This window comes from Lynx canadensis, chromosome B4 (assembly GCF_007474595.2).
Source record: "Lynx canadensis isolate LIC74 chromosome B4, mLynCan4.pri.v2, whole genome shotgun sequence".
NCBI lineage: Eukaryota > Metazoa > Chordata > Mammalia > Carnivora > Felidae > Lynx > Lynx canadensis.
Window position 1 is genome coordinate 36,014,210 of NC_044309.1, and position 26,901 is coordinate 36,041,110.

The 26,901-nt window shown below is 46.8% G+C and overlaps 1 protein-coding gene and 1 long non-coding RNA gene across 2 annotated transcripts; one reads left to right on the top strand and one right to left on the bottom strand.

The window, feature by feature from the left end:
- Nucleotides 1-768: 768 nt before the first annotated feature.
- LOC115518496 lies at nt 769-7,448 on the top strand. The gene is made up of 3 exons (XR_003970286.1): nt 769-1,049; nt 1,168-1,251; nt 6,494-7,448. It is a non-coding gene; the product is annotated as an uncharacterized LOC115518496 (long non-coding RNA).
- A 5,353-nt stretch (nt 7,449-12,801) lies between these two features.
- On the bottom strand, nt 12,802-26,468 carry WNT5B (Wnt family member 5B). Its single transcript, XM_032593892.1, has 4 exons — nt 26,246-26,468; nt 24,774-25,021; nt 19,245-19,537; nt 12,802-14,216 (listed from the first exon to the last, which is right to left on the bottom strand). Exons 1-4 carry the CDS (start codon nt 26,320-26,322, stop codon nt 13,758-13,760), a joined length of 1,077 nt encoding a protein of 358 aa, XP_032449783.1. The 5' UTR covers nt 26,323-26,468; the 3' UTR covers nt 12,802-13,757.
- Between the last annotated feature and the right edge of the window lie 433 nt (nt 26,469-26,901).

Consider the following 26,901-nt stretch of genomic DNA (forward strand, 5'->3'; position numbering starts at 1 on the left):
GATTTCCAAACAGTTTCTCTACTCCTGTATTGTCAAAAGACAGGAGAGGGGTGCCTGGTTGGTTTAGTCGGTAGAACATGCTACTCTCAAACTTGGGGTTGTGAGTTTGAGCCCCATGCTGGGTGTAGAGATTACTTAAAAATAAAATCTTAAAAAAAAAAAGATAAGCAGGAAAAATGATAAGTGTGCTACTTGGGAGTTAATTTTTTCTAAACATTGTTAGCCTGAATAGTATCTGAAGGTGTGTTACTATGACCTCAGTGGAGGTCACAGTTACCCAATATTCTTCAGCTCAGAGCAAAGGTTAGGTGACACGTTAGGACGTGTGACTGTCACATGCACAGGGCATGTTCCTCTGGACAGGTCTGGACCTGTCTTTTATGTTTATGCATCCCTAACAAACACTAGGAGTTGAGTTTCTAAACACACCCCACTCTGTAGGGGTGACATGCTAACCACCTCCCTGTCCTGAGAATTGTGACAGCTGACCAGCCATTGTTTGTACAGAATGTCCCCAACTCATGAATGGGCATTGTTCTCGGAAAGGGAATTTGTAAGTCAAATGTTTAGAATTGGGAGGCATTTCCCCTAGATAAACAAGGGAATGTGTAATCTTAATTATTCAGAACAGCCCAAGAGAATTTCCTGTGTCCTTGAAATCATCATTTGTACAAGGGTAACACAACCCCCCGCCCCCCGCCCCGGGGGAGTTATCCCTCAGAAAATGCCTTCCAACGTCCAACCTGAGATCCTGAGAATCTTCTTCCCCCATCAGAGAACTTTTCTCGAGGGCGGGGGCACTTCCCCGATTCTCAGCCCTCTGTGTGACTGCCACAGCGTGGGATGGAGGCCACAGAAAAGAAAGAGTTATGAGCAGCGTGGCCAGAACCTGAAGAAGGCAGAGTAAATCCCAGAATTCCTCTGAGCATCTGGCTCCCCGTCCACATCTTCTGAGAGCCCCAAGGATAACCCTACTTTCCTTCTGCTTCTTGTCCAGGTTTCTTGGTCCTTTTGAGGTTTCCTAAGGTCTTTGTACCCCAGAAACAATGGTAAGCAGACTGGAGATTTAAAAAATGGCTCCCTTTTGAAGAAGAGCGGGTTTTCTACTTAATTTTGAATTTTCACGTTTTTGAAATTCTAATTTATAAACATTCACTTATTTTTCAGTTAATGACCCTCTCAGGAAAGACCAAAGTTGACACAGGAAAGAACGGTGGATTTCCGGGTATACAAGAGACTAAAGAAATCCAGGTGAGATTCCTTACAGATGTAGTTGGCTTCAATCAAGAGATGATTCCCAAGATCTTACATGTCATAATTCTGTACTTTTTAAAAATCATGCTTTCTTTGCTTTTGCCTCGATACAGTCTCAATGTATCTATACCAATATCTCAATCTCTCAAAGGATTATATTTCACAAAAGGTTTTCACATCCATTATCTTATTTGAGGTAAAGATATTATTATCCCTGTTTTATTGCCAGGGAAACTGCATGAGATCACTTAGCTAGTTGCTTGGGAAGCCAAGTATCTGCACCAGATCTGTGCCCTTGCTAATGTTTTTTTAGAGGTTGGTTAATTCCCTAAGGGAGGCAGGACTCACAGAGTTGAGTAGCTGAGCTGAGTCTCCAGAGTGTGTCTGGTTTTCTCCCTGTCCCCAGATTGTACTAAATTCTCCCAAACATCTAAATGTATCTTATTTTCTTAACTTTCTTAGGGAATGAGATCTATAATTCTCAGTTACCTGTCCTGGTGACAAATAGCCTCTGTCTGGCTATTCTATATCCACCTTGGGGTTTTTTTTGTTACCAAAAAAAAAAAAGTTTGTTTGGCAGAAGAAGTGTTTTTTACTACTTTGTTGGGAAAACGTAATAGAAGGCTTAGAAACAGGGATTGGGTCAGTTCACAACACTCCACAGCATAACTGAAATTAACACCAGAATGGATTGTGTGCATTTTCAACATTACTTCCTCATCTTCTGTGGCAGCTAAGCCTTACACAACCCCTGAGTGGTAGGTAGAGCTGGCCAGGAGCTGATAAGCAAGCTAACGCCTGGAAGCCTGATGTTTTTGTCTAAGGTTCTTACACAAATTGTCAACAGAGCTGATGAGAATTCTGGTCTCTGGCCCTGGGTCTCCATGCCCATCAAAAGTTCATATTGACTCTACAGGTTAACCAAGTTTTTATTGGGGTGAGTTCTTAATTTGGTGCCAAACCCAAATTCAGGACTGCTGAAACAGAAACAGAGATGCTCCCTGGGGACTTTGCTTAGAGAACACAAAGCCCCAGTTGGCTTCTGCCAGTCGGTCCTGGGGCAGAGCCAGCCAGTGTGTGCAACTGTTCAGTTCAGCAGAGCTTTGCCCTGCTCTGGCTGGCATGGGAACCCACAACGTTCAGAGGCTTCTCTTGAGCTCTTATCTCTCAGGTCTGCCCAGATCTGCACACAAGGCGTGTAGTCTTGTACAATCTGAGAGCAGTGCTGCTTGTGCATGCTGTGTCTGGTGCAACTCTCCAAAACTAGGGGAGTCAACTGACCACAGTAGAGATTAGAAACGGGTCTAGGAGATTACACTTACACATCTTCTCATGTAGGAGGATCTGGGGACAGACTGTACTGCTCTTAGTCTCTTGGGAGATTCTAATCCGGAACAGTTTACCAGTCTCCCTCCCAGTTCACCCTTTTTCTTTCTCTTTTTAGGCCTTTGTCAAATGTAGGGGAGAATTCTTTTTTTTTAAGTTTATTTATTTTTGAGAGAGAGAGAGAGAGCACATATGTGCAGGAGGGATGGAGAGAGAGGGGGAGAGACAGAGAATCCCAAGAAGACGTGGCACTGAAAGCATGGAACCCAATGCAGGACTCGAACTCAGGAACCACGAGATCGTGACCTGAGCCAAAATGAAGAGTCCGATGCTTAACTGACTGAGCCACTCAGGCACCCCTCCCAGTTGACTCTTGAGTGTGTAGACATTGATGATTGACTCTGAATTCCCATCCTCAGACCTCTAACACCCTGGGACTTGGGTCACACTTCTAAGCCCATCTGTTCCTGCCAATAGCCAATCTTACTGCATGGAACACTTGGGTGTAGTCAGACATGGTAACCTATCAGCAATTCCCAAACCTTGCTGATGAGCACAATCACCCAAGGGTTTTTTTTAAAACACAGGTTCCGAGGCCCCACCCCAGATTCACTCAGCGGTATCTCTAGGTCTAGATCCTGAGAGTCCCAAGTTTTCAATTCAGCCAGATCGAGGGCAAGCAATGAGGAACCAGTGCCTAGCAAGCAATGAACTCCCTCCTTACCAGCACCACCAAAAGGGGAACATAACTGCTTATTTCACTGTTTCCACACACTAGATAGAGAGAGCATTGCTTCAGACTGAACTCAAAATAACCAGCTGCAATCCAAGCTCTGCTCGATGTCCATTTCAAGCTTCCTCTCCTGTGACACTAAACCCCATCTTGCTTTGACCGGGGCTCCTTTCTCTCTGAGCAGCTGGAGGATGGGGAACCCCAAGAGCTGCTCACTCCACAGCACTCCCCTACTCTTGCTCTGAGCCCAGATGCCTGGGTGAGCCACTCCCTTGGGCACACCTGGCAAGTGTGACGAGAAGAGCTCCACGTTCTCACTTGGCATCAAAACACCCTCTGTGTCCTGCCCTCAGTGTCCAGCCCTCAGTGTCACTGTCCCCACAGTGCCTCTGACCCCATTGTGGAGCACACAGCCTCCACGCTTTGACTGGTCTGGTCAAGGGCCAAGGCTATACTGGGTTTGGAGATGGGGCCTTTCAAATGGCTGAATGGGTCACGTAATTCAAAAGTATTTCAGATTGTCTCCTTTCCTTGTGATAGAAATTACTTCTTTGTGAAGAAGAATTAAGTCCTGGCATAGAGACTGGACAGCTGGAAGAGCACTTGGGGAAGGGAAGTTCAGAAGCTCAGCTCATGGTTTTGTCTGTTTGCCATCAGACATTTTTAGAGCCCTTGTGAATTGTAAAGACCACTATTATTCAAAACCTCAGACTCCTAATACCTGGGAAAGGCAATGGAAAGAGAGTTTTCCTGGGGCGCCTGGGTGGCGCAGTCGGTTAAGCGTCCGACTTCAGCCAGGTCACGATCTCGCGGTCCGTGAGTTCGAGCCCCGCGTCAGGCTCTGGGCTGATGGCTCGGAGCCTGGAGCCTGTTTCCGATTCTGTGTCTCCCTCTCTCTCTGCCCCTCCCCCGTTCATGCTCTGTCTCTCTCTGTCCCAAAAATAAATAAACGTTGAAAAAAAAAATTAAAAAAAAAAAAGAAAGAGAGTTTTCCTTTGGGTAAATACAGGGGAAGCAGCAGAGAAGAGAATGGCCTCTGAGGCCCCTTCCTGAGGATTGGCCAGATTTCCACCCTGCTGGTAGGGAAAGGACATTTCTGCCAGGAGACTTGGCTGCTTTTTGACTGGAAAGGAAATTCCTGGAGAGAGACTTTACTGTTCCAAGGCTTTTGAGATACAAGGGAATCCCAGTAACCAAGGATCATGGGGAAGGCCAGAAAGCTGATGCATCCAGTCCTGAGAGCTCAGGCCATCTCCTCAGAAGGAAGAGATGCTGCTCTGGCCTTGGGGGATGAAGGCCAGCACAGGGACTGACTCATAAACCCGGGAACTGTGTGACTCCCCTTCCCACCCCTGCTCTCCCACCAGCCAATCCCCATTCTTTCCTCTGTTCATAGACCCTGTAGGTCCATAGAAGGGCAAGCAATGAGCAACTTGACTTGTCCCCTTCCCCTCAGACCTGTCCTTAATAATTGAAAGGAAGGGTATTTTTTTCTTTTAAAGCTCCACATTAAGGCTGGTATAGTTCCTCCTCTCCCTCTTAGCACTTGGGATTTGACACATGAAACCTACCCATTGTTCATCAGTACAGCTCATCCCCTTTCCATGAAGAGTCCATCTCACCGCCTCCTGCCAGCTTGGTGCTTTCTCCAAGGGCCACAATGTCTCACCTAGCCTGAGGGCTTAAGTCCTAATGCTGTGTTACTTACATTGCCAGAACAAATTAAGATTCGCAAAGAAAAAAAAAAAAACTGGGGTGCCTGGCTGGCTCAGTCGGTACAACACATGACTTGATTTCAGGGTTGTGAGTTGAAGCCCCATGTCAGGCGTGGAGCTTATTTAAAAAAAAAAAAAAAGCCACTTCTCTTGTGTACAATGACCCCACCACAAAGGCAGCTCTGTAATTCATACTGTGAGTTGCCTAGTTGGTTGCACTGTCCTAGACATGTAACTCCCCAAGTTCAGCAATACACAGCTCTCTCTTAGCTTCAACACGTACATAAATATACTCTGGTCATTTTGTGCCTGATTTCCTGTAATTGGCTCTGTATGCTTTGTCCTTTTACTTTATCTTTTCAATTTTTTAAAAAGATTTTATTTTTCAATACTCCCTGCACCCGACATGGGACTCAAACTCACAACCCTGAGATCAAAAGAGATCAAGAGTCACATGCTCTACCAACTGAGCTGGCCAGGCACCCCCGTCCTTTGACTTTAGATTTGAGATCACCAAGTTCCTTCCACCGTGTGCCCCATCAAAAGAAATTTCCTCAGTCGCTCTTCTCATCCAAAATTCATGCTGGCTAGATGAGGAAGATTACTGTACACACCTTGAGACTTAAAAGGAAATAGGCACCTCTTATTTCAGGTGACTAGATGCTATAATTACCCAGAAACCCACTAAGGAACCAGAAAGAGCTCCGGTGTCAGCATCAATTATTAGCTGTGTGAGTCAAATGATATTACATAGCCTCTCTGAGTCTTAGTTTTGCCATCTGTCACATGTGGATAATAATGCCTAGCTTACAGAGGTACTGAGAGAATTATGTGTAATATATATAAAGCAGCCAGTATACAGTAAGCACTAGATAATTGGTAGCTATAATTATTCCCCACGTCTATAATGATAACCTTCAAGCAAAGCATGCAAAGTATTTCGCAGCATAGAAACTACTTAAGAGCAAGGAACAAACTTTGGCTAAAGGCATGCCCAGTATGCAGCCACTTCCCTGACCCACACTCCATTGTCATCACTCAAGTTCAGTGGCCCAGCCAAGCAGGACTAGGCATTGTCCTCATGGTTTCCTTCTCCCTCCCCCAATGGTTGCTTGATTTAAATTTTTTTTTTACCAGTGGGGAAGAGGGGCAGAGGGAGAGAGAGAAAGAGAATCCCAAGCAGCTACATGCTCAGCACAGAGCCCAACATGGGGCTTGATCCCACAAGCCTGTGATCATGAACTGAGCCAAAACCAAGAGGTGGACATTCAACCAACTGAGCCACCCAGGCAGCCCGGTTGCTTGATTTTTTAATCTCATGGTTTCCTTAACTCTATTACTTTCCACACTCATCTCTAAAAATAAGTAAAATAACACCTCTTTCCAAATTGGTTCAAACAAATAAAAATCTAAAAGTCAGATTTCGTTTGGTGTTCAGATTTCGTTTCTGCCATTAATTCACCAGGACCCCATTGCCCAACTGTTGAACTAAGGTGTGAGCCACGCAGACGTCTGGCTAGAACTGGTAAAACAGCGACCCCGTGTGGTCAGACAGAAGCACAGCCCAGCGCCCAGAGGGAGCCTCATGAGCCCACAGTCTTGGCGCCAGCGGATGAGCCGTTAGATCTGTCAGTCAGAACGTCAAATGAGGAAGGAAACATAGCACCTTGCAAGTGTGAGAGGAATTACTTTCTACCTTACAAATGGGTCTTCCCTGTCCGCAGCTCAAGATCTGAAGGCTGGATGGCTTGTGCTCTCAAAGCAAAAAGGACAAAAGAAGGCTGGCCACAGGGCATGGGTAAAGTTTGAGATGTTTGCTGTGTCACTCCTTGGGAGGTATGGAAGATTTACAGAAAAATCTTGTAATCCTTATCTCTCATACGTATTCTTTTTGTTTGTTTTTATCTCTTACATGTTCTTTTTGGCGTGTACTTAGACTTCGAAGAACTAGGGAAAGTATGAAGGAAGCATTTGACATTGTAGTTACACCACCAAAAGGAAGATATCTTTAAATCATTAACAGGAATGGCTGACTCTTCAAATAGAGTTCAGTGTAAAAAAAAATTGCTACGTCTGTGGGATGGAATGTCAGCCAGGCGTTGTCACTGAGTCTCATCTAGTCATCTGCTTCTTAGCATCCTCATCTCCTCTGTGTCTGTCAGACACATCAATGGGCATCCATCTCATCCCTGCAGTGATTTAGGGAACAGGAGCCTTCCTCTTCACACTGTTGGGCTCAGGTTTTTACCTCTTTAAGAAGAGTCTCAGGACTTGTCCCATAATTATGCATTTCCACAGATAAAAGGGCGAATTGCCTAGGTTATTTCAGAAAAACAAACAAACACCTAGGTATTTCCATGCACAACAAGCTAGATTATACATGCTGTCTGATCTGTCATCAGGGAAATTGATGGAGGAAGGAGTGGCTTCTCCTGCTTGGATGAATTCCTTTTTTTTTTATTTTTTTTTGTTTTTTTTTTTTTTTTACTTTTTTTTTTCAACGTTTATTTATTTTTGGGACAGAGAGAGACAGAGCATGAACGGGGGAGGGGCAGAGAGAGAGGGAGACACAGAATCGGAAACAGGCTCCAGGCTCCGAGCCATCAGCCCAGAGCCTGACGCGGGGCTCGAACTCCCAGACCGCGAGATCGTGACCTGGCTGAAGTCGGACGCTTAACCGACTGCGCCACCCAGGCGCCCCTTTTTTTTTTTACTTTTAAAAAATATTTATTTTGAGAGTGAGAGAGAGAGAGCAGGGGAGGTGCAGAGAGAAGGAGAGAGAGAATCCCAAGGAGGCTCCACACTGCCAGCACAGAGCCTGATTCAGGGGCTCGAACCCATGAACTGTGAGATCATGACCCTAGCTGAAATCAAGAGTCCGATGCTTAACTGACTGAGCCACCCAGGTGCCCCTTGGATGAATTCATAAACTCCTCTACTTCATTGACCCTGAACCACTGTAAGGTCACAGGATGGTGGAGAGAGCCCTGGCCCAGGAATTTGGCACAAGGTTTAGGAGAGATTCAGAGTCACTTCCCATGGCTGGAGCTGGAGCTTGTTAACTCAGATTCTGTTGGCTGCCACGTTTCCCTATGAGGGGCAGAGGAAGCTGGTCTGCAGAGGCACAGAGGAGAGCAGACCACAGAGAAGAGTGAGGAGGAGGCAGAGAGAGCCAAGGTATCTGCCTTCAGCCCCACAAAGACCCTGGAGTCAATGAGACTCTCCTAACTCTTATACTACCTGACTCCCTTTAAACTGATTCAAGTTGATTTTTGCTGCTTACAACTGTGAGAGCACAAACTACACAATGGCCTGGGCAGTTAATCTCATCTGTTCAGTAAGAATCATCATTCATTCATTCATTCAGAAAATATTTACTGAACATTCCTCTGCGCTAGGCACTTTTTAAAGTTCTGGGAGACATAGTTGGAAGCACGGGAGATTTTTCAAAATCCTTTCTTCATGAAACTTCTCTTCCACTTAAACAGTCTCTGGAAATGGTATAAGTATATGAGAGAAGATATAAACTTCAAATCATGTACTAGCCAAAGGACTGATTGACCCAACAGATAGGGCACACGCCGGGCATCTTAGAAAATGTACTGGAGGGCCAGGGACACTTAAAACAATATTCATTCCTTTTAGCTTTACAATATGATTGGATTAAAAAAGGTTCACCCTTGCCATTTGCAACTACGTGGATGGAACTGGAGGGTATTATGCTAAGCGAAATTAGAGAAAGACAAATATCATATGACTTCACTCATATGAGGACTTTAAGATACAAAACAGATGAACATAAGGGAAGGGAAGCAAAAATAATATAAAAACAGGGAGGGGGACAAAACATAAGACACTCTTAAATATGGAGAACAAACAGAGGGTTACTGGAGGAGGTGTGGGAGGGGGATGGGCTAAATGGGTAAGGGGCACTAAGGAATCTACTCCTGAAATCATTGTTGCACTATATGCTAACTTAGATGTAAATTTAAAGAATAAATTAAATAAAATGGTAAAAAAAAAAAAAAGCTTCACCCTTTCTATAGTGTCTTTTCTTTTACATCTTAGGCCCTTTCCGATGCTTTGCTGATAGGCTCCACACCTAGACAAACTCTTGATAGATACTGTGATTTCCTACCTGCTTTGGCTGTGGACAGCTTCAGTCTATTTTCAGTTATCATGGGGAGCAGCAGATAATACACATAAGTGACACATTAAATTCACAGATAATTTTAAAATCTAATTTTAGCCACTCCTTTTCCCACTCAGTTATTTATCAAAACTACTTAGGAGGCCCAAATGAACTGATTTGGTTCTATCTTCTGTTGCTGCCTCTGGTAGAGTTGCAAATGAACAGATTGAAGAGCAAAAGGCAGGCAGCAGGAGGGAGAAAGCAAAGAATGTGGATAATCTACAGGATGAATGCCCAAACTCTCAAACAATCTAGAAAATTAACCGTGGGAGAGCTCAGTCTTCCCTGTTGCCTGTCTGACCCTCATATCTCCCTACTTATGGGCAAATTACCCATAGTTCTCATGTAAAACCAGGAATGAAAGCAGCCTTTACTTATTGTTTTGGTACAAATACAGCACAGGGATTCCTTCGCTATAAAGGAGTAAGAAAAATATTTAGCAAGCATGTCTCTGGTGGCCCTTCTCAGCTTCCCAAAATCCCTTCTAGAGATAGGAAGTTTGTCATCACTAGCCAACCAAGGCACAAAGATTTCCAATAAAGATGGACAATCCACATCCTGCAACATCTCAGCCAGAAAAAATGATGGTTATTTTTACTTTTTTTTTTTTTTACAGCTTCCTTGCCTCAAGTGCCTCCCCATCTCTCCTCCCAAATTAATGAAAAACATTCATTCCTGTGTGCATGGGTGTGCATGAGCACGCATGCACATGCCCACACACCCACCCACAGACACACATACACACACTGAAGTTCTCCCAAAATACATGTGACCAGTGTCAGTGGGGTCTGGCTATGCGTCAGAGCCTGTTTTAAGATGGAAATGACTATTTTCTTCCACCTTCTCTGGATCGTGTGGCTCTCTGCCCAAGAAATAGATTTCTTTTTTGATAAGCTACTGCAGCTGTGAGATCTGTATCTCGTGGAGCAATCTCAACCACAGATGTCTTGCTAGCTCCTAGAACTCCAGCAAATGACAAAGCTTAAGTAAGACAGTGAGCAGAGCAGAATTTCAGAAGCAATAACTAATTTGGGGTTTTAATACAAATAGCAGGTTTTGTCTCTGACCTCAGATGATAGGCAGCGGATGACCACTGAGTTCTCCAAATTAGGGTTTCGAACCCAAGTTCTTGACAGACTTGCATCAGAACGCTTTTATGAATGGAGGCCCACCCTCATCTTAACCCTGGTTGTGACTGCCTTCCTACCCTCTTATCTACTTTTTTTAAAAATGTTTTTTAATGTTTATTCATTTTTGAGAGACAGAGAGAGACAGAGTATGAGTGGGGAAGGGGCAGAGAGAGAAGGAGACACAGAATCGTAAGCAAACTCCAGGCTCTGAGCTGTCAGCACAGAGCCCGACGCAGGGCTCAAACTCACGAACTGCGAGATCATGACCTGAGCTGAAGTTGGACACTCAACTGACTGAGCCACCCAGGCGTTGCCCCCCGCTTATCTACTTTTAAGTGGAGGCAGTCAGACATACCTTTCTCCGAATTTTATCTTGAAGACAAGGTGAATACATGCAGACAGTTAAGCAAATATGACCGTACTATATTTGTAATAGATCTGTAGGTTTCCCCCGACCAGTTCTAGGCAGAAGAGGGAGGTAGAACATCCCAGGGCAAATCAGTTCTGCTCTATGCCAGAATGCTCTTTCCCCTCTGAATAAAAAGGATCCCTGAGATGGTTAGGACTGCTTGGTCCAGGCATTATATACAATGCAGTGTGCTTTCAGTCAGACTCTAGGTTAACCATAATAAATTTCAGGTACCAGGAAATAATCCTGCACAGCGTTGCTGAGACGACTCAGATGCCTGTCTCCCTGTGGATGTTGGGCTCACTTTTACTGACCATAGGTCCAGTGTAGTGTCTGGAACACCAGCAGAGGATCCCCTCAGGGTCTTGTTAAAGGTTCAGACAGTTGTTCTGGCTCCACTCCAGACCAGCTGAATAAAAATCTCTGATGCTCGAGGCCCAGGCCTCTGCATTTTTACACACACTAGACTTTGGGACCTACTCAAGATTTGGAGGTCCTTATCTGGAAACCCAGGAGCAGGAGATCTGACTGCCACCTTCTGTTCCTGCTCGAACACTGTGTGGTTCTGAGCAGAATCTCATTTTCTTAGGTTGGTATTTTCCAGCCACATTCCTACAGCATTACTGGTCACAACACAGACAACCGCCAATTCATCAGGATTTAACAAGCATGTAACTATTACTCCATCCCAATCTATTTTGAAGGTTAAATCTTTCCTAACCTTGGTGGTCAACGGCTGCAACAGTCACATTGGTATTGGAACATATGACTTGCTTTCTCAAGAAAACATTTAATATTTACTCAATCCCCTTGCCATGACTCTGCAGGAAAACCTCAACACAACAGGGATGATCTATCTCCTTTTCACGAACGTGAAAGTCACTTTTTGTGGACCAGTCACTCTCACCTAATTTCCTGAAGTTTCTAAAGATGAATTGGATTTCAGCTCTTAGACGCTTTGAGCACCTGACATAAGGTAACTCTCCAGGAGTTACAACAGTGATGTAGGAAATAATGCCAGCCAGTGTTTCAAAACCCTTATTGTCATGGCTGGTCTGTGTGACCACGTTAGTTTGGCTAAATGCCAACTAATGAAGATGAGGACACAGCGTTGATCTTGTGTATGCCAGATGAGTTCAATCCCTTTCTTTCATGGACTACTCATCTTGAAAATGTCAACCAAAGAATCTGAGTAACAGTGTGAGGAGCAGTTACTAGTGAAATAACCCTAGGTCTGGTGTTCTTTGATGTCGAGTCAGAAGGTTCTTCTTTAGGCACTGAAGATACAAGTAGTATACATGGCCATGAATACCCTCAGACAGAACCTCTTTTACATTGTTTTGCAATATAATTTGTTCATTACAACCTAAAACTCCTTTAATTCCATTATTTCCCCAGAAGTAAACTTTTCTAGAATAAAACTGGTGTTTTTATGTGGTTACTTACTGGGTCACCTGCAGGCTAGCCACTCCGTTGCACCTGGATCAATGTGTCTCCCATAACTACTTCCTCCTGTTCTAGAATATAACATCTCCCTTTGTGGATTACCCCTGAACTCTGTCTCCCTCTCTCTCCCGTCTCCACATCCTGGAGTCCAAGACAGGAGATCACAACATAGAGAAGGCTGCAGAGAGTGTCCCCATCACCTGTGCTTTACCAAGGACCCAGTGACCAAACCAGGGATAACTGGGTGGGCTGTAAAATGGAAGAAGGGAAGGTAGACATGAGGTTTAAACTGAAATCTCTGAATTCTTTTGCTTATAATTGTGATATTTTTTTCATAATAGTAATACTAATAGCTATCATTTATGAGTATTTAACTTTGGGCTAACCCTTGGGGAGAGTGCTTAAATGCATAAACTTACTTAATTTTCATACTATTCTGTCTCCAACCACCAGGCTAGAGTTCTAAAGCATTTCCATGCCCTTACCTTCTCCCATACGTGCACCGTGGAGCAGGGTTCTAAGGATCAGATCAAACATAAAAGGAGACTCATGAAACATAATCGCATGTCCAAAAAGGAAAGGGAGAGAAATTCCAGTGAAGGGTATTTAATATCAGAGAGAAACTGTACATCTGGGGCAGAGATGAAAAGACGGTGCCGGGCCAGCGGAGCCTGACTTGGCCACGCGCCCTGTCATTGGTGGGGCCCCCGTGATGGAGGAAGTGACAGCAACACCCCAGCTGCCCCTCCCTGCGGGAGCACAGTGCAATGTTTGCTTGGTCCAGTTACGCTCCTGGCTCTCTGCAGCTGTGGCACAAATACTCCGTTCACATCTCTCCTAACAAGTCAGGCCAAGGGACTCGCTTTCCCCTCGGCGCAGGGAATGGGTGGCAGGAGCTAGTGAACTGTGGAGGGAGAATAATTCTCGCTGGAAAGTCAGGCCCAGGAGTCTGGGGAGATGCAGGTCTACTTCGTGGCCACCGGTCAGAGATGACATGGGACCTGTCCTCATTCCTGTAACTGTGGATTCTGCAAGGGTGCACATAAACCCAAGGGTAAGCAAGCCCTGGGCCTCTTACAGAAATGATCGGTTTTCTGGACAAGACCCTGAGGATGCGATGGTTTGAGCTGAGTTCTGCCACCTTGCACAGGGGCTCCTGGCTAACGACGGGGGTCACAGGGCGGCTGTCCACCCAGCAAAGACTCCAGACTTCAGACAAAAGCATCTTCTCCATGTAACCACCATGAGTCTCCTCGAGGCCGTGGTGGCCTGACAGTGAATATCCCCGAGTCCCTACCCACTGCGACGACCCACCAGAGGGAGGGGGAGAATCCCCTTTCCCCACCCACCCAGAGTAGAGAACCAGCACAGTTCAATCCTCAAAGGTCTCCAGCGTCTCTTAAATAAGCTTTTCCTTTCCATTTTCTTCTTTTAATTATTTATCATCCATCCATTTATTTATACAAATATAAAATAGATTTATATAGATTTCTATAATATAAACTTTGTGAGGCAGAGCAGAGGCGAGGTCAGAGGAGTGGGCCCTCGCTGGCTATTTGCACACGTACTGGTCGACGATCTCAGTGCATTTCCTGCACTTGACGAAGCAGCACCAGTGGAACTTGCAGTGACAGCGCTCCACCTGGACACTCTTGAACTGGTCGTAGCCACGGCCACAGCACATGAGCTCGCAGCCGTCCATGCCCTCCGAGGTCTTGTTGCAGAGGCGGCCCTGAGTGCCCAGGGAGCCTGTGGTCTCGTTGCGCAGGCAGTAGTCAGGGCTGGGGTCCACGTAGACCAGGTCCTCCGGGGTGGGCTGGTTGAAGCGGCTGTTGACCAGCTCCAGCTTGCCTTTGCGGGTGATGCGCATGGCGGCCGCGCTGTCGTACTTCTCCTTCAGCTGGTCCCCCACCTTGCGGAACTCGGCCAGCTGCAGCCAGCACGTCTTGAGGCTGCAGGACCCTGAGACGCCGTGGCATTTGCAGGCCACGTCTGCCATCTTATACACAGCCTGAGGGGAGGAGAAAGAAGGCAATGAGAGGGAGCACGCTGCTGGAAGATGTCAAGAGGGTGGCTGGGGGTGCCACAGGCCAAACACTGAAGATGGCTAATGGTTGGGGAGGTGAGGATTAGTTTTTCAAAAGTATAGAAAGATCTTTCCAGGATCCTCAGTCACCCAAATCGAACGTGGATAAAGGGAGCACCGCATAGAAAAACACAGGGGAGGCAGTGTCTGTGTCTGATCAGCTATAAGGATGGCATCTGGTGCACTTGCCCTTTCTACTTTGTCCATTTCTTTTTTGTGCTTTTTTTTTTTTTTTTTGAGAGAGAAAGGGGGCATAAATGAGTGAGGGGCGGGCGAGGGGTGGAGAGAGACAGAAGTGGGGCTCGAGCTCACAAACCGTGAGATCATGACCTGAGCCAAAGTCAGATGCTTAACCAACCGAGCCACCCAGGTGCTCCCTTTTTCCCATTGCTTATTACTTGAAACTTGTTATGATCAATGTGTCATCTTTACCATCAGGAAAACAGGGATATTTCTATCTTGACCAAAGTCTCAGACAAACAAACACAAATCAGCAAACAGTGTCCAGCTTTTGCATCATATGGAATACAATCGGGGGAAAAAAAATCCAGTCGTACTGCTAGCCTGTCGCAGAAACTGCTGGCATGGCCCTGGTTAGCAAAAAGCTCTCTCTGACTCTGCCAAATCCCCTAAGAACCAAACAGTCCCTTTTTCTGTGTTAACATTTGGTCCTCAACTCCACAGTCACAGGGGCCTCGCCACACACCACACGGTGTTTGTGAACAAGACCGTTTTCTTGCACCACAGCACCCGCAGACCCCCCCGCTGGAGGGACTGAGTGTGGAGGCAGAGAGGTAAGGCCCTGTGCACTGCAAGAGTAGGTCAGTGGGCCCACTAACAGAGGTGATGTATTTGAAAACAAATCCCTGAGGCCACTGAACCACAACAATGTGGAGTGGATTTGAACTTGGGTTATCCCAAATCAAAATTTTAAAAGCAGGCGTAGACCAAAAAGCTGCTTACAAAGTGCTTTTCAATGAAAGCATACTGATGCATTGTGTCCAATAGCCCTGGAGGCAGGCCCGGGTGTACAGATGGCAAGATAAAAATGCAAGCCCGCTGCAAAACATTTTCTTATGCCACAGCTATTGTCATGGACGGAGTCGGGACTCATTTTTTCAAGGGTTTCTCTAGGATTTCTTTTCAAGAGTCCCCAGATTGTGTCTTTATTCAGCACTGCGCAGAGACCACTGCAGGTGCAAGAAATAGCTTAACCATCATCAGCTCATCTTACTATTGTCAAAACTCTTCCTGATTTTTTTTCTGGTGTGGAATTATCCCCACTATTTTGTGGTGGAGGAACTGAAGCTCTAGAGAGGCTCAGTAATCTGGCCAGGGCCACCCAGAAGGGAGTCAGGATGACTAGCACTTTTGCACTCCAATCTTGGGGCTTAAAAACAGCTTAGGGTGGAGAAGGAAGGAGCCTCCTCCCCAGCGTTAAAGGACCAGCACTTGGCTGGCAGCTCCAGGCCCAGGGCATAAAGGAACCAACACCCCATTCCAACAGGCACTTCAAAGACAGGGTCTGCAATTACCCTCTTCTGGCACAAATCCCCCAGTCTGAGCCGGGGCCTGACATTCCTCTGGAAATGGTCCTCGGTTTGGAGAGGGAGGTCAGGCATCTGGTGCTGCTGGAAAGAGGAAACATTAAGAGCCTAAAACCGTATACCCCACCACTAAGTGACCAAGGGAACAGGATAAGCATCTCTACTGGAAGCAAACACTTAGGGAGATTTGGGGAAGGAAAGCCGGAGACGACTCCGCAGAGTAAGAACGGAGCTTTCGTAAAACAAATCCAAGAGGAAGAGTGTCACGGATCTTCATATGCAGACATTCATTCCACCCTTCATCTATGGAGACACTGTAATATTTGTATATTCAAATAGTTCACTATTGATAATATATATAAGCTCCTCTTACAGGAAAAGGGGGGAAAATCTCAATGTTTGGCCTTTTCTGCTAACTGAAAAAGCAACAAAGTTTTAAAATATTTTCTTGGTTCTACGTCTTGCTCCTTGGCAAAGCCCTAAGTCCCTCTTCTGCACTAATGGTGTGACTGAGCTTGGTAACTGATAGGAATGTCACAAGGATTAGGCAGCTTTTATCTGGAAAATGCTTAAGCCCTTGAGTGACAAGGCAGTATCAACCCACTGCTCTTGCCATCGATGTCTAGAATGGGGTTACTAGAGACTCTCAAAGGCCAAGAGAAATTGCTTGCAAAGTATGCCCAAGATTTATTCTGTGGCCAACATGTCAGATCCTGGATAGTCTGTTAAAAAAATGGTTTGGGGCTCCTGGCTGGCTCAGTCGGCGGAGTGTGCAACTCTTGATCTTGGGGCTGTTGTGAGTTTGAGCCTCACGTTAAGTGTAGAGATTACTTAAAAGTAAAATCTTTAATTGGTCGTAGAATACGAGTGCAGGACATTTTTGATCCCTGCCGCCATTTTAGTCTTTCTTAAGGAACTGTTTGTGTAGGTGTGAGAAGGTGGGAGGTGAATACCTTTGGCCTCAGATGGTGATTGATGGCAGAGGCCTGCTCCTCAGAGAGGGGAGAAAAAATAGAGAGGGACAGGAATTCCCAACCTGGAGCAGACAGGAGCAAAGGGAGAGATAAAGGCTGTGGAAGAGGTGTGGAGACTGGAGGAAGGGGGCCCAAAGGCAGGGAGACAGACAGAGGAAGACAGGAAAGGTGTGTAAGTGAGAAACAAGGCAGATGGAAGGAAGGTTTGCCAAGATAAGGGCCAGAACAAACAAACAAACAATTAAGGGCAATAAAATGAGGAGCCAGCAGAAGTGGGGTCAAGACTGTGACTGAAATGGAGTCCAGATTAGGATGAATGCCTAGTCACCTCAGCATCTGCCACAACGCCCCAAGGATAGCACAGAGCAGAGACGGGAAACAGCCTTCCATGAATTTGACCTCTTCCTAGGAGGCAATACGGGGGCTTTGCTCTGCACATTTGCATGCGCCCACTCATGTAAAGCACAGTGAGCGTTGTTTCAAAGAGCTATAGATGGAATCCCTGTCCTCAGGAAGTCACAGCCAGTGGGATGAGGTAGAGTAAGGAATACCTCAAGAAACATAGCAACTGCTCTACTGTGGTTCAGAGGCAGAGAGACTACTAATTATGGGGGGTGGGGAAGATTTTAAGGAGTAGGTGCTGTTTGAAGTGGGATCTTGAAAAATGGATAGAATCTGGGCATTCAGGAGATAAAGTGAAGATCCTAAACTTTTTTGCCAAATGTCTCATGGTAGATACGCAAAGACTGGCAAGCAGACTGCCAAACAGAGACAAAGTCCTGGGGGACGGCGGAAGGAAGTGGCCCCGGAGATGCCCTGAGAATGGAAGGTCATCTAAGACAGTGCTGCTCTCTCTGCTCTGGTTTGTACTGGAGCAACACCCAGAATTCCTAACATCACCACAGATTAATACCACCCCCCACACCCAGATCCATAACCACCCCCCCCAACCCCAGATTCAGCCTCCGGGTATGGGCTTTGTAAGAAAGATACTGGCCAAGTAACCAATTCTAATTTCAACTTGACATCACACTATTGATGATACTAAGTTTACACAAGTGCACCATGTTCTACCAAGCCAACATCACAGATCCCAGTTCCTATAAAAGACATTTCAGTTCCGTTTATTGAATATGTGTTCCTATGAAACATGAGTGGATTTTTTTAAGTTGATAAACTTTTTAAGAAATACATCCATATCTTATTGCTGAATCACCAATGAACCAACATTAAATTTCTCAATTTATTTCTTCTCAAGAAGCTGCTGGCCCCACTGTTTAATGGGTTCATCTCTGGTGTCCCTACAGTACCTTGCAAACTGGCTTGATGCAGACCTGAGTGCAGACAGAGCTCCCAGAAAGAAGTCTGTGTGGTTTCCTAAGAGGTCTGCAGTCCCCTGGCCCTGTGCCAGGAGGGACTCCCACCACCCAGTGCTCAGACCTCAGACCTCTCTAGGAGGAGACCTGGACGCACATCCACACTCCCCTGCACACTCCCCTGCACACGGGATGTACCAAACCAGCAGAAGGAGAGCTTCTGCCCCAGCGAGCCCTCTGGTTTCCTGCAGCAGAGACAGATCATGTCGGGAGCAGCAAAAGGAAGGGGAGGCAGAGCATGTGCTCAGCGGTGAGGCCTTCATGAGCGAGGGGCAGGCAGAGAAGGCCCGTGCTCCTCAGCACACCACAAAGGAAAGCTAGAGCCATCGCCCAGGTATGCTCTGCATGTGCAATAAACCACGCTCACCTCAAACCCCACATTATAGTTTCCACTGAAACGGAGGCTCACCCAGGTATGCTCTGCATGTGCAATAAACCACGCTTACCTCAAACCCCACATTATAGTTTCCACTGAAACGGAGGCTCACCCAACAGTCACGTCTCACATCACATTGGTGACACAGCCTTGAGAAGGTGGTTACCCATCCTGCTTCCACTCATGCACAGAACTGTGTTTGATGTTAGCACTTGCATGTGCTTTTGGATTGGGCTTCTGGATACGCATGGTGGCAGCTCTTAAAAGTCAGCTCTGCTTTTACCTGAGCCTCCAACAAATCATAAACCCTTGGCTAGGTCAAATGGCCTAAACTTCCCACCGTCCTATCTGCTCACGTTACAAAGGAAGGGCAGACAAGAACTCTACTCTGTATGCCTGGAATCCTGATTCCAGGAGCCTCCTAAGTCCCATAGGGACAGATGTCCTGTGAAAAATAAATGAGGTTTACAAAAATTACACCTGCATGTGTCCGTTGGGAAACAGAGCCTTGTGAAATGGAATGGGGCATTAATGCAGGAATCCAGGTCAGCCACGGTAGGTAAGAATCACCATGGTCAGACCTACCCCCTTTTTCACAGCCAGGCCACTGTTCCTGGCTCAGCCCAGGAACAAGCCAGGGACCCCACGGTATGTGTGGAGGTGGGAGAGCTCCAGCTTACCCTCCGACCCGCCTCATTGTTCTGCAGGTTCATGAGTACTCGGCCCTGCTCCTCCGACCCCTTGGCAAAGTTCTTCTCCCGCTCACGGGCATCCACGAACTCCTTAGCAAAGCGGTAGCCATATTCCACATTGTCCCCGCAGCCGCCCCACAGCCAGTCCCGGGGAAGGTCCTTGGGCCGCGCTGTCCGGCTGCAGCCACACGTGGAGAGCTCACCCTCGCGGCAAGCTCGGCTGATGGCGTTCACCACGCCTGCCGCGCTCACTGCGTAGGTGAAGGCCGTCTCCCGGCTCCCTGCAAGAGAAGGCAAGAGAGGTGGTGAAGGATGCCAGCTCTCTGGGAAGGCCCCTTCCTTCCTTCTGTCTCTCCTGGACCCAACACCATCGCCTGGGCCTTAATACTCCAGGGGAAATGATGTCAGGAGAAGCACCTTTCACTTCCCATGGCTCTAATGGTCAGAAACTTCTCCTGATAATGAGCATAAATTTGCCTTCTTGGCCCTGTGAACACACACAGTAGAATGAACCCCTCCAGCCTTGGCCCACACTAACATCCATTCCAGGGAAGGGTACATAGCCAGCAGATTCCTAGGAGGCAGACCTAAGTGGAGGGGACAGTGGGCATTAAGGAGTTTATAGAACCTGTGGGAGGAAGATGAGACAGAGTAGCAATCATGGGACCAATAGTAAGACTGTATCCTAACACAAACCTCTCCCTCACAGATGCCAAGTTCTCACCACTCTATGGGCCATGCATCTGCCTTTTTTATTGCTGCCATTATCTAGCTAGATAGTGGCAAAGACCAGGAGTAGAAGTGAACCCGAATTACAATGTCCAGGATCATCCAAGCTGTTTCCCTCTGTCTTCTATGGGGTCCACACTGCCTCCCAACTCATGAGCACTGGGAAACCACATCTATAGGACCCTCAGCATGGTCTCTCCAAATATCCAAATCACTCCCAGTAGAAAATCTGAACTGTATTCCTCTAACCACTTAAAAACTCATATGATGTAGGAGCGCCTGGGTGGCTCAGTCGGTTGAGCGTCCAATTTGATTTCGGCTCAGGTCATGATCCCAGGGTTGTGGGACCGAGCCCCACATCAGGCTCAGCATGGGCTGTGCACTGAGCATGGAGCCTGCTTGGGATTCTCCCTCTCTCATTCTGTCTCTGCCCCTCCCTCACTTGCATGCACACTCCCCACCCCCAAAATAAATAAATAAACTTAAAAAGAGATCTTACTGAGATTAACAAAACAAAACAAAAACACAAAAGACTCCTGTTATGTTCCACTTCAATAAAAAAATGTTATGAAAAAATAATGTTCAGCCACTAGGGAAATGCAAATCAAAATCACAGTGAGATACCACTGTGCACTCACGAGGATGGCTATAATCAAAAAAGCAATAGTAAGGTGCCTGGCTGCCTCAGTGAGTACAGCATGTGACTCCTGATCTCGGGATTGTAAATTCAAGCCCCACAGTGGGTGTAGAGATGACTTAAAAAAAATAAACGCTTTAAAAAAAAAAGGCACTAGTAACAAGTTGGTGAGGATATGAGGAAGCTGGAATGCTCATGTAGTCCTAGTGGGAACCTTAAGCTTTGGAAAACAGTCTGGCAACTCCTCACAAGGTTAAACACAGAATCACCATATGACCTAGCAATTCCACTCTTAAGATATATCCAGGATAAATAAAAATACACTCACACAAAAACTTATACATGCATGTTCACTGAAACATTATTCATCATAGCCAAAAAAATGGAAAGAGCTCATATTGTCCATCAGTGGATGAATGGGTAAACTCAAGGTGGCATTATCCAAGCAGTGGAATATTATTTAGCCATACAAAGTAATCGAGTGCTGGTACAAGCTACAATATGGATGAACCTTGAATCATTATACTGAGTGAATTTTTTAAAAGATTTATACTTAACATTATACTTATATAATGTTACTCATTATACTCATGTATACTCATATATACTCACTATACTTAACATTTTTTAAAAGATTTTATTTTTCAGTAATCTCTACACCCAACATAGGGCTGGAACCCACAACCCCGAGATCAAAAGTCACATGCTCCACCAACTGAGCCAGCCAGGTGCCCCTAGCATTTGGCATCTGTACTGAACCAGATACAAAAGACCACATAGTGTATGATCTCATTTATATGAAATGTCCATAATAAGAAAATTCATAGAAGCAGAAGATTTGTGATGGCCTAGGGTTTCAGCAGAAGGGGAGGGAGGGAGAGTGATTACTAACGGGTATGCAGGTTTTTTCATAGGGTTACGAAAATGTTCTGGAATTGGACAGTGGCGATGGTTGCACAATCCTCTGAATATACACCAACCTGTATGTACTCTTTAAAATGGTGATTGTACAGCATGTGAATTCTGTTTCAGTAAGGCTGTCATAATAAATACCACTCATAAAAACTCAGGTATGGAAGAAAAGGGCTAGGTTCTTAGCAGGAATCTGAGATCCAATCTTGATCTCAGGGATTAAACTAGGCAGAATCTTCTGTTCTCCATTTCCTCCTCTCTTGAGTCTTGTGGTCAGAAGCAGACATCCCATAATCCTGTCTTGGCAGGTGGACAGGGAAGTGACCTGCATTCATCAATAGGTCTAGAGTGATCTCTCAACTTTGCCCTATTTCTCAATTGTCTGGGCAGGACACGGTGAAGCTTGCAACCAGACCAGACTGGGCAAGTCAGTGTTTCTCAAGTAACCAGGGGTCAGCTTCTGGTCAGATGTGGACTAGGAGCCACGCAAGAAAAACCCAGGTGATGCAGGAAGTCACTCTCATGATTCAGCCATCAAGCTCGACATGTAGTCAGTGCTGAAACCACTGGAGCTTTATCTAATCTAGGGTAGTCAGACTATGAGAATGAGCAACCAGGATGCTAGGGTGACCAAAAGGCCTTTAGGGAGGAGGGCCTAGGCCCCTCTTTGAGGGAGCCACGTCTAAGAAGTCTTGCTAAAATGGAGCCTCAAGCCCCTGACTGGGCCTTCTGGGACAGGAAGGAGCCCCTGATCTGCAGCCCAATGACAACCCACCCACCGTGAGTCTTCCTTTCACGCATTTTTCAGGGGAGCAGGCTGGATTTTCAAGGCAACCCATCCCATCCCATCATCTATTAATGACTCTACTCACCAGAATATTCTTTCTTACAGTAAGTTGAAAAATGCCTCCCTATAACTTCCACCCACTGGAGCTACACTGTCTAATCCCTTTCCGTTTGACAGCCTTTCAGCTTTTGAAAACAACTGATACGTCTTTTATGTTTTCTCTTTTCCAGGCTACACGTCTGATTTCTTCCTCGGTTTTTTAGGAAACATGCTTTTCAGAGCCAAATCACTCCTCCCAGAACTGCCTTTCAAAATAACGTACCCGCAACTGAGCGTAATACTGCAGCCACTATGTGCTCTGATGGTCCTGGTCTGTCCTGATGGTTTCAGATCCCAGTCTGTCCTCAAGTGGATTAGCTGTCCTTGCAATTACTCTGCCTCTTTTGGTTGGGGGCGTCATTAGGTACTGAGTGTGGGTAGCTCTGCATTCAGGGGGAGCATTTGGGTCCTCCGACAGGCCTGGTTAGTACAGACCATAGTGCCATTCCCAGAAAGCAAGACATGATGCAAGGCTTCAGAATGGACGAGCAAGGTGGGGAGTTTCTCTATATGCGGAACAACTCAGAGTGGAAACTCAAACCATCTCAAGTAAAAAGTCTAAGAAACCAGCAGCCATGGAACTGCTGGAGATACCTGCCATCTATCCCCTAGAAGGAGACAGCAGGACAGTTCCATGCTCTCTGTCTCTGCTCCACACCCACTGCCAGGAAGGTGCCCCCATGTTCCCCTGACCAAGGCTGGGGGCAGTGTCAGTAGCTCCCTCCAAGCTACTCTGCTGCCCTCTGCTGGTGGAGTCTTGCAGCAGCTTCAAAAAAGGCAGGACTTTCTGGGAAGTTGTAACACAAGATAGCAGACAGAAGACTCACTAGGAGCCACCCTGGGCCCAAGGGGATGACTGGAGGATAACTTCCTGGGTAGTATAAGTCTGTCTGCAGGGAAGCTACAAAAAGAAACTGTGGAAAGAAGGCAAGCGGAGGGTTCCATTTGTAACAGAATAGCATACAGAGGCAATGGTAGGATCTGCTTTCATAGGTCATTCCCCCAGTCAAATCTGGATTCTTTCCTGAAGTAAAGCTCAATTCTTGGCCTTCACTCAAACAAAATTACACATGAAAAGGATCTAGCCAATGTCAGGCACACATGAGGTCCCAAAGAAACAGGAGTTCCCTTACAGTGATTAGTGGATGCCTCTCTCTATACCTGGGTCTCCTACTTTCCTCCCCCAGAACCCAGAGCAGGCAGTGCTGCTAAGACTTCACCATATACCGAGTGTATTTAGAAGAATCAATAAACTACAAACAATTCTCACTTAACCCAAGTCCATTCTTTTTTAGGAAAACTGCCTGATAAGACTGTTGCAGGAACACATGAGAATTCCTTGTATGGCCCTTGAGTGAATACTGAAGGAAGGAAGAGAACAGCAAGGTTCAGAGCATACTTTCCCCTGGTCCTCGCTTGTCAATATGGGGCAGGGGAGGTAGGGAAAAGGGTCAGGAAGGAGAGGTCTTCCAAACACCCTGCTTGCTGCTAAAAGCATTCTTTGGGGAAAACTCAGCCTCAGGTAATTCCGGAATGCCATCCTTGGAGGAGAAACTTTTTTGGGAGAATGGCAGACAGAAGAATACAGTGCTCTAACACCTTCCTTTTATGGCCCTGGGGATCAGACCCAGTAGAATAGGGCCGGATTTCTCAATTTCTTGCCAGGGAGAGGAGGATTGCATTTCAAAAGGACCTAAAACAATTAGACCCCAGATCACACCTCCATCCAAGCAATAGGGCAGCCAGAGGGTCCAAGTGGGAGAGGGGAAGGGACAGGAATCCAGGAAGAGGTGGCCTCTCCTCTTTCTTCTGGGTCTGTCCCCTTCCCCCACTTTCACACACATCCCCTTTGGAATGAAAAAGCCAGGACTGGATCTGGGTCAGGTTAATGATAGCTATCAGCAATTTGGCTCAAAGTTTCTATCTCTCTCAGGGTCCAAGTGGAAGAGGCAAAAGTCATACAGGCTTTTTTGGTTTTCTACCCAATGCTGCCACCGGAGCAGGAGCACGGGAGCTGCCCTGCGCTGGGGCGAAGGGCAGTGGCGGCAGGCAGTCTTGCTAATCCACTCTAACTCAGCTCGGCTGTTCTGCCACCTTCCTCGAGTGAGGAAGTTTGGTTGTCCCAAACAGGAGGAGGCCAGCAGCGGAGCACCAGCTGAGCACTGAGCTGTGCCACCCACACATCATCCGAGACTCTGCTTCCTGAGTGCTTCCCCGTCGCCTTGCACACTGCTTCCCAGCCTCGAGAGAACTGGACGCTTGTGAGGGCTCTCCGCACCAGTCCCGAGGTACTTGCACCCAGGCCGGGTGAGCCCAGTTCCTTTAGCCAAGCGGTGTCTGGGAGGCCTCTTACCTATCTGCATGACTCTCCCGAAGACAGACATGTTGTCCACGATGCTGCAGTTCCAACGCCTCTGCCGGAACTGGTACTGGCATTCCTTGATGCCTGTCTTGGCTCCCTCCCCTATGTAGGCCATGTGCTCCTGGTACAGTTGGCACAGCTTTCTCTGGCCAGGGGACAGCCCGGGAAGCTGGCTGCACACGGGCTGGGCACCGATGATAAACACCTCAGGTCTCTGCACCGGGTTCACAGCTAATGACCTACAGCAGAGATCCAGAAAGCGGAAAAAAGGCCAAGGAGTGAGCATATGCCATGTGCAGCATTAAGTCATTCATTCAACGCATTTATCACACACTTTCTGTGTACAAGGCCCTGTACTAAGGGCTTGGGAAGAAAAATTGGTAAAACAGAGCACCTGCCTTCAAAGGGCAACGGAGGAAAACTGAGGCACGGCCACAGATGACGCGTGAGATGTCAAATGCCAAAGGCAGACTTGAACTTCTGCATCCACAGTGATCAGATAGAGAAAGAGGTCTTACAGCTGGAGAGAAGCTTTTACAAGGCGATGGTGTTAACCGGGTCTTAAAAGGGGGAGGGCGGGGGACAGGCAGAGAAGGTGACAGAGAGGGCAGAGGACATTGATTCCAAGCAGAGGACAGAAACGGCCAAACCTCAACAGGAGAGCATGTGACTTGTTCAAGGGGTAGGGGCGACTTGTTCACTTTAGCCCAAGTGCAGGATATGTGATGGAAAGCGAAAAACTCCTTGAAATAGAACTCCCCTTATGCCTCGAAAACAGAAGCCAATTTTCATACATCACAACATAGTCTAAATGTTTTCGCTTCCATATCCCACCCACAAATCCCCTAACCCACTCTATCAGTTCACGGGCTCTCCCTTTGGCTCCATCCTCTACCAGATATAGTAAAGTGTTCAGTTAAATTTGCCATCAGAATAAAAATGTGAGCGGGGCGGGGGGGGGGGTGCAGACCATGCAAAATAGGTGGGGTGTGCCTGCCATTTCCATGTTGACTTGGCAATGACATTAGTCTTCAAAACACAAAAGAAAGCCACGTACAGTCCTGCATATCTCTCAATTTCTCATCTGGTCATCAGACTTCTAAAATAGGAATTCTATTCTCCTTGCCCCCACCAGAAAAAAAAAAAAATCAATATCCTTATTGATCCAAGAGCAACACAAGAGCTATTTCTAACAACCCATGAGGACGGAGGAAGGTCCAGGAAAAGGGGAATGCAGACAGGATCAGAGGAAAACACCAGATGAACTAATCCTTTATTCTTGGTGAACCTTTACCTCTGGGGGCCTGTGAGAGAAAAAGCTGTCCTAGTTTTCCTGGGATAAAAGCAGTCCTCAGGATTCCTACGAATAAAGGAATGATCACAACACACGGTGACCCTTCTCCACATTTAATTACCAAAGGAGGCGTAGGTTGTAGAGAAGGACTTCAGCCCCTCTCACTCACCACCAGGAGCTGGCTTCGGCCGGAAGCTGAGCCCAGCTGGACAGCAGTGCAGCGGCGAGCAGCAGCAGACTGGGCATGGTCGGCCTCGGCCTCGGCCCTCCCCAGTGCCCTGGGAAGACCCCGGGGGCAGTCGGCTTCTGAAATGGGGCTCCCTGGAGAAAGCAGAACAGAGAGAGAATCAATGTGGAAATGGAGCAGATGAGGCAGGACCAGGGGAGAGGAGGAGGGAAGCACAAAGGATGAGCTCTGGGTGGGTCTAATGTCAAGTTCTGCTCTCCCCCCCCCCCACCTCCCCCAAAGAAATTCAGCCTCTTTCCAACCTCCATTTCTTACTGCTACTCTGTTCACCATAGGAGCCTCCACGTCTCTTACCCCAAACTGTGGGAACCCTACTCAGGACCTAATTCCAAAGGAAACAATGAGCTGAGAAACTAGAAAAGAGAAATGAAAACAAGTCATTCCAAGAATGGTGCTCCGTGCACCATGAAGGAGGATGCTTTGGTTGCTGCAGCAGACACCTGCCGTTCCCCAACATCCAAAGAAACCAGGGTATCCATCGCCTCCTCTCTCTATGTCTCACTGCAGTCAGAGGCTCTCCTTCGCGGGCTAAGAACAATTGGTGAGTTGGATTTACCTATAGCCAAATAGGTGTCTTC

Excerpts from the sequence above, each read along its gene's own strand:
- WNT5B (XM_032593892.1), bottom strand. The coding sequence starts at position 26,322 with ATGCCCAGTCTGCTGCTGCTCGCCGCTGCACTGCTGTCCAGCTGGGCT. Across the intron at positions 19,538-24,773 it reads CGGGAGAGTCATGCAGATAG|GGAGCCGGGAGACGGCCTTC; the intron begins GTAAGAGGCCTC and ends CTTCTCTTGCAG. Across the intron at positions 14,217-19,244 it reads ACAATGAGGCGGGTCGGAGG|GCTGTGTATAAGATGGCAGA; the intron begins GTAAGCTGGAGC and ends TCCTCCCCTCAG.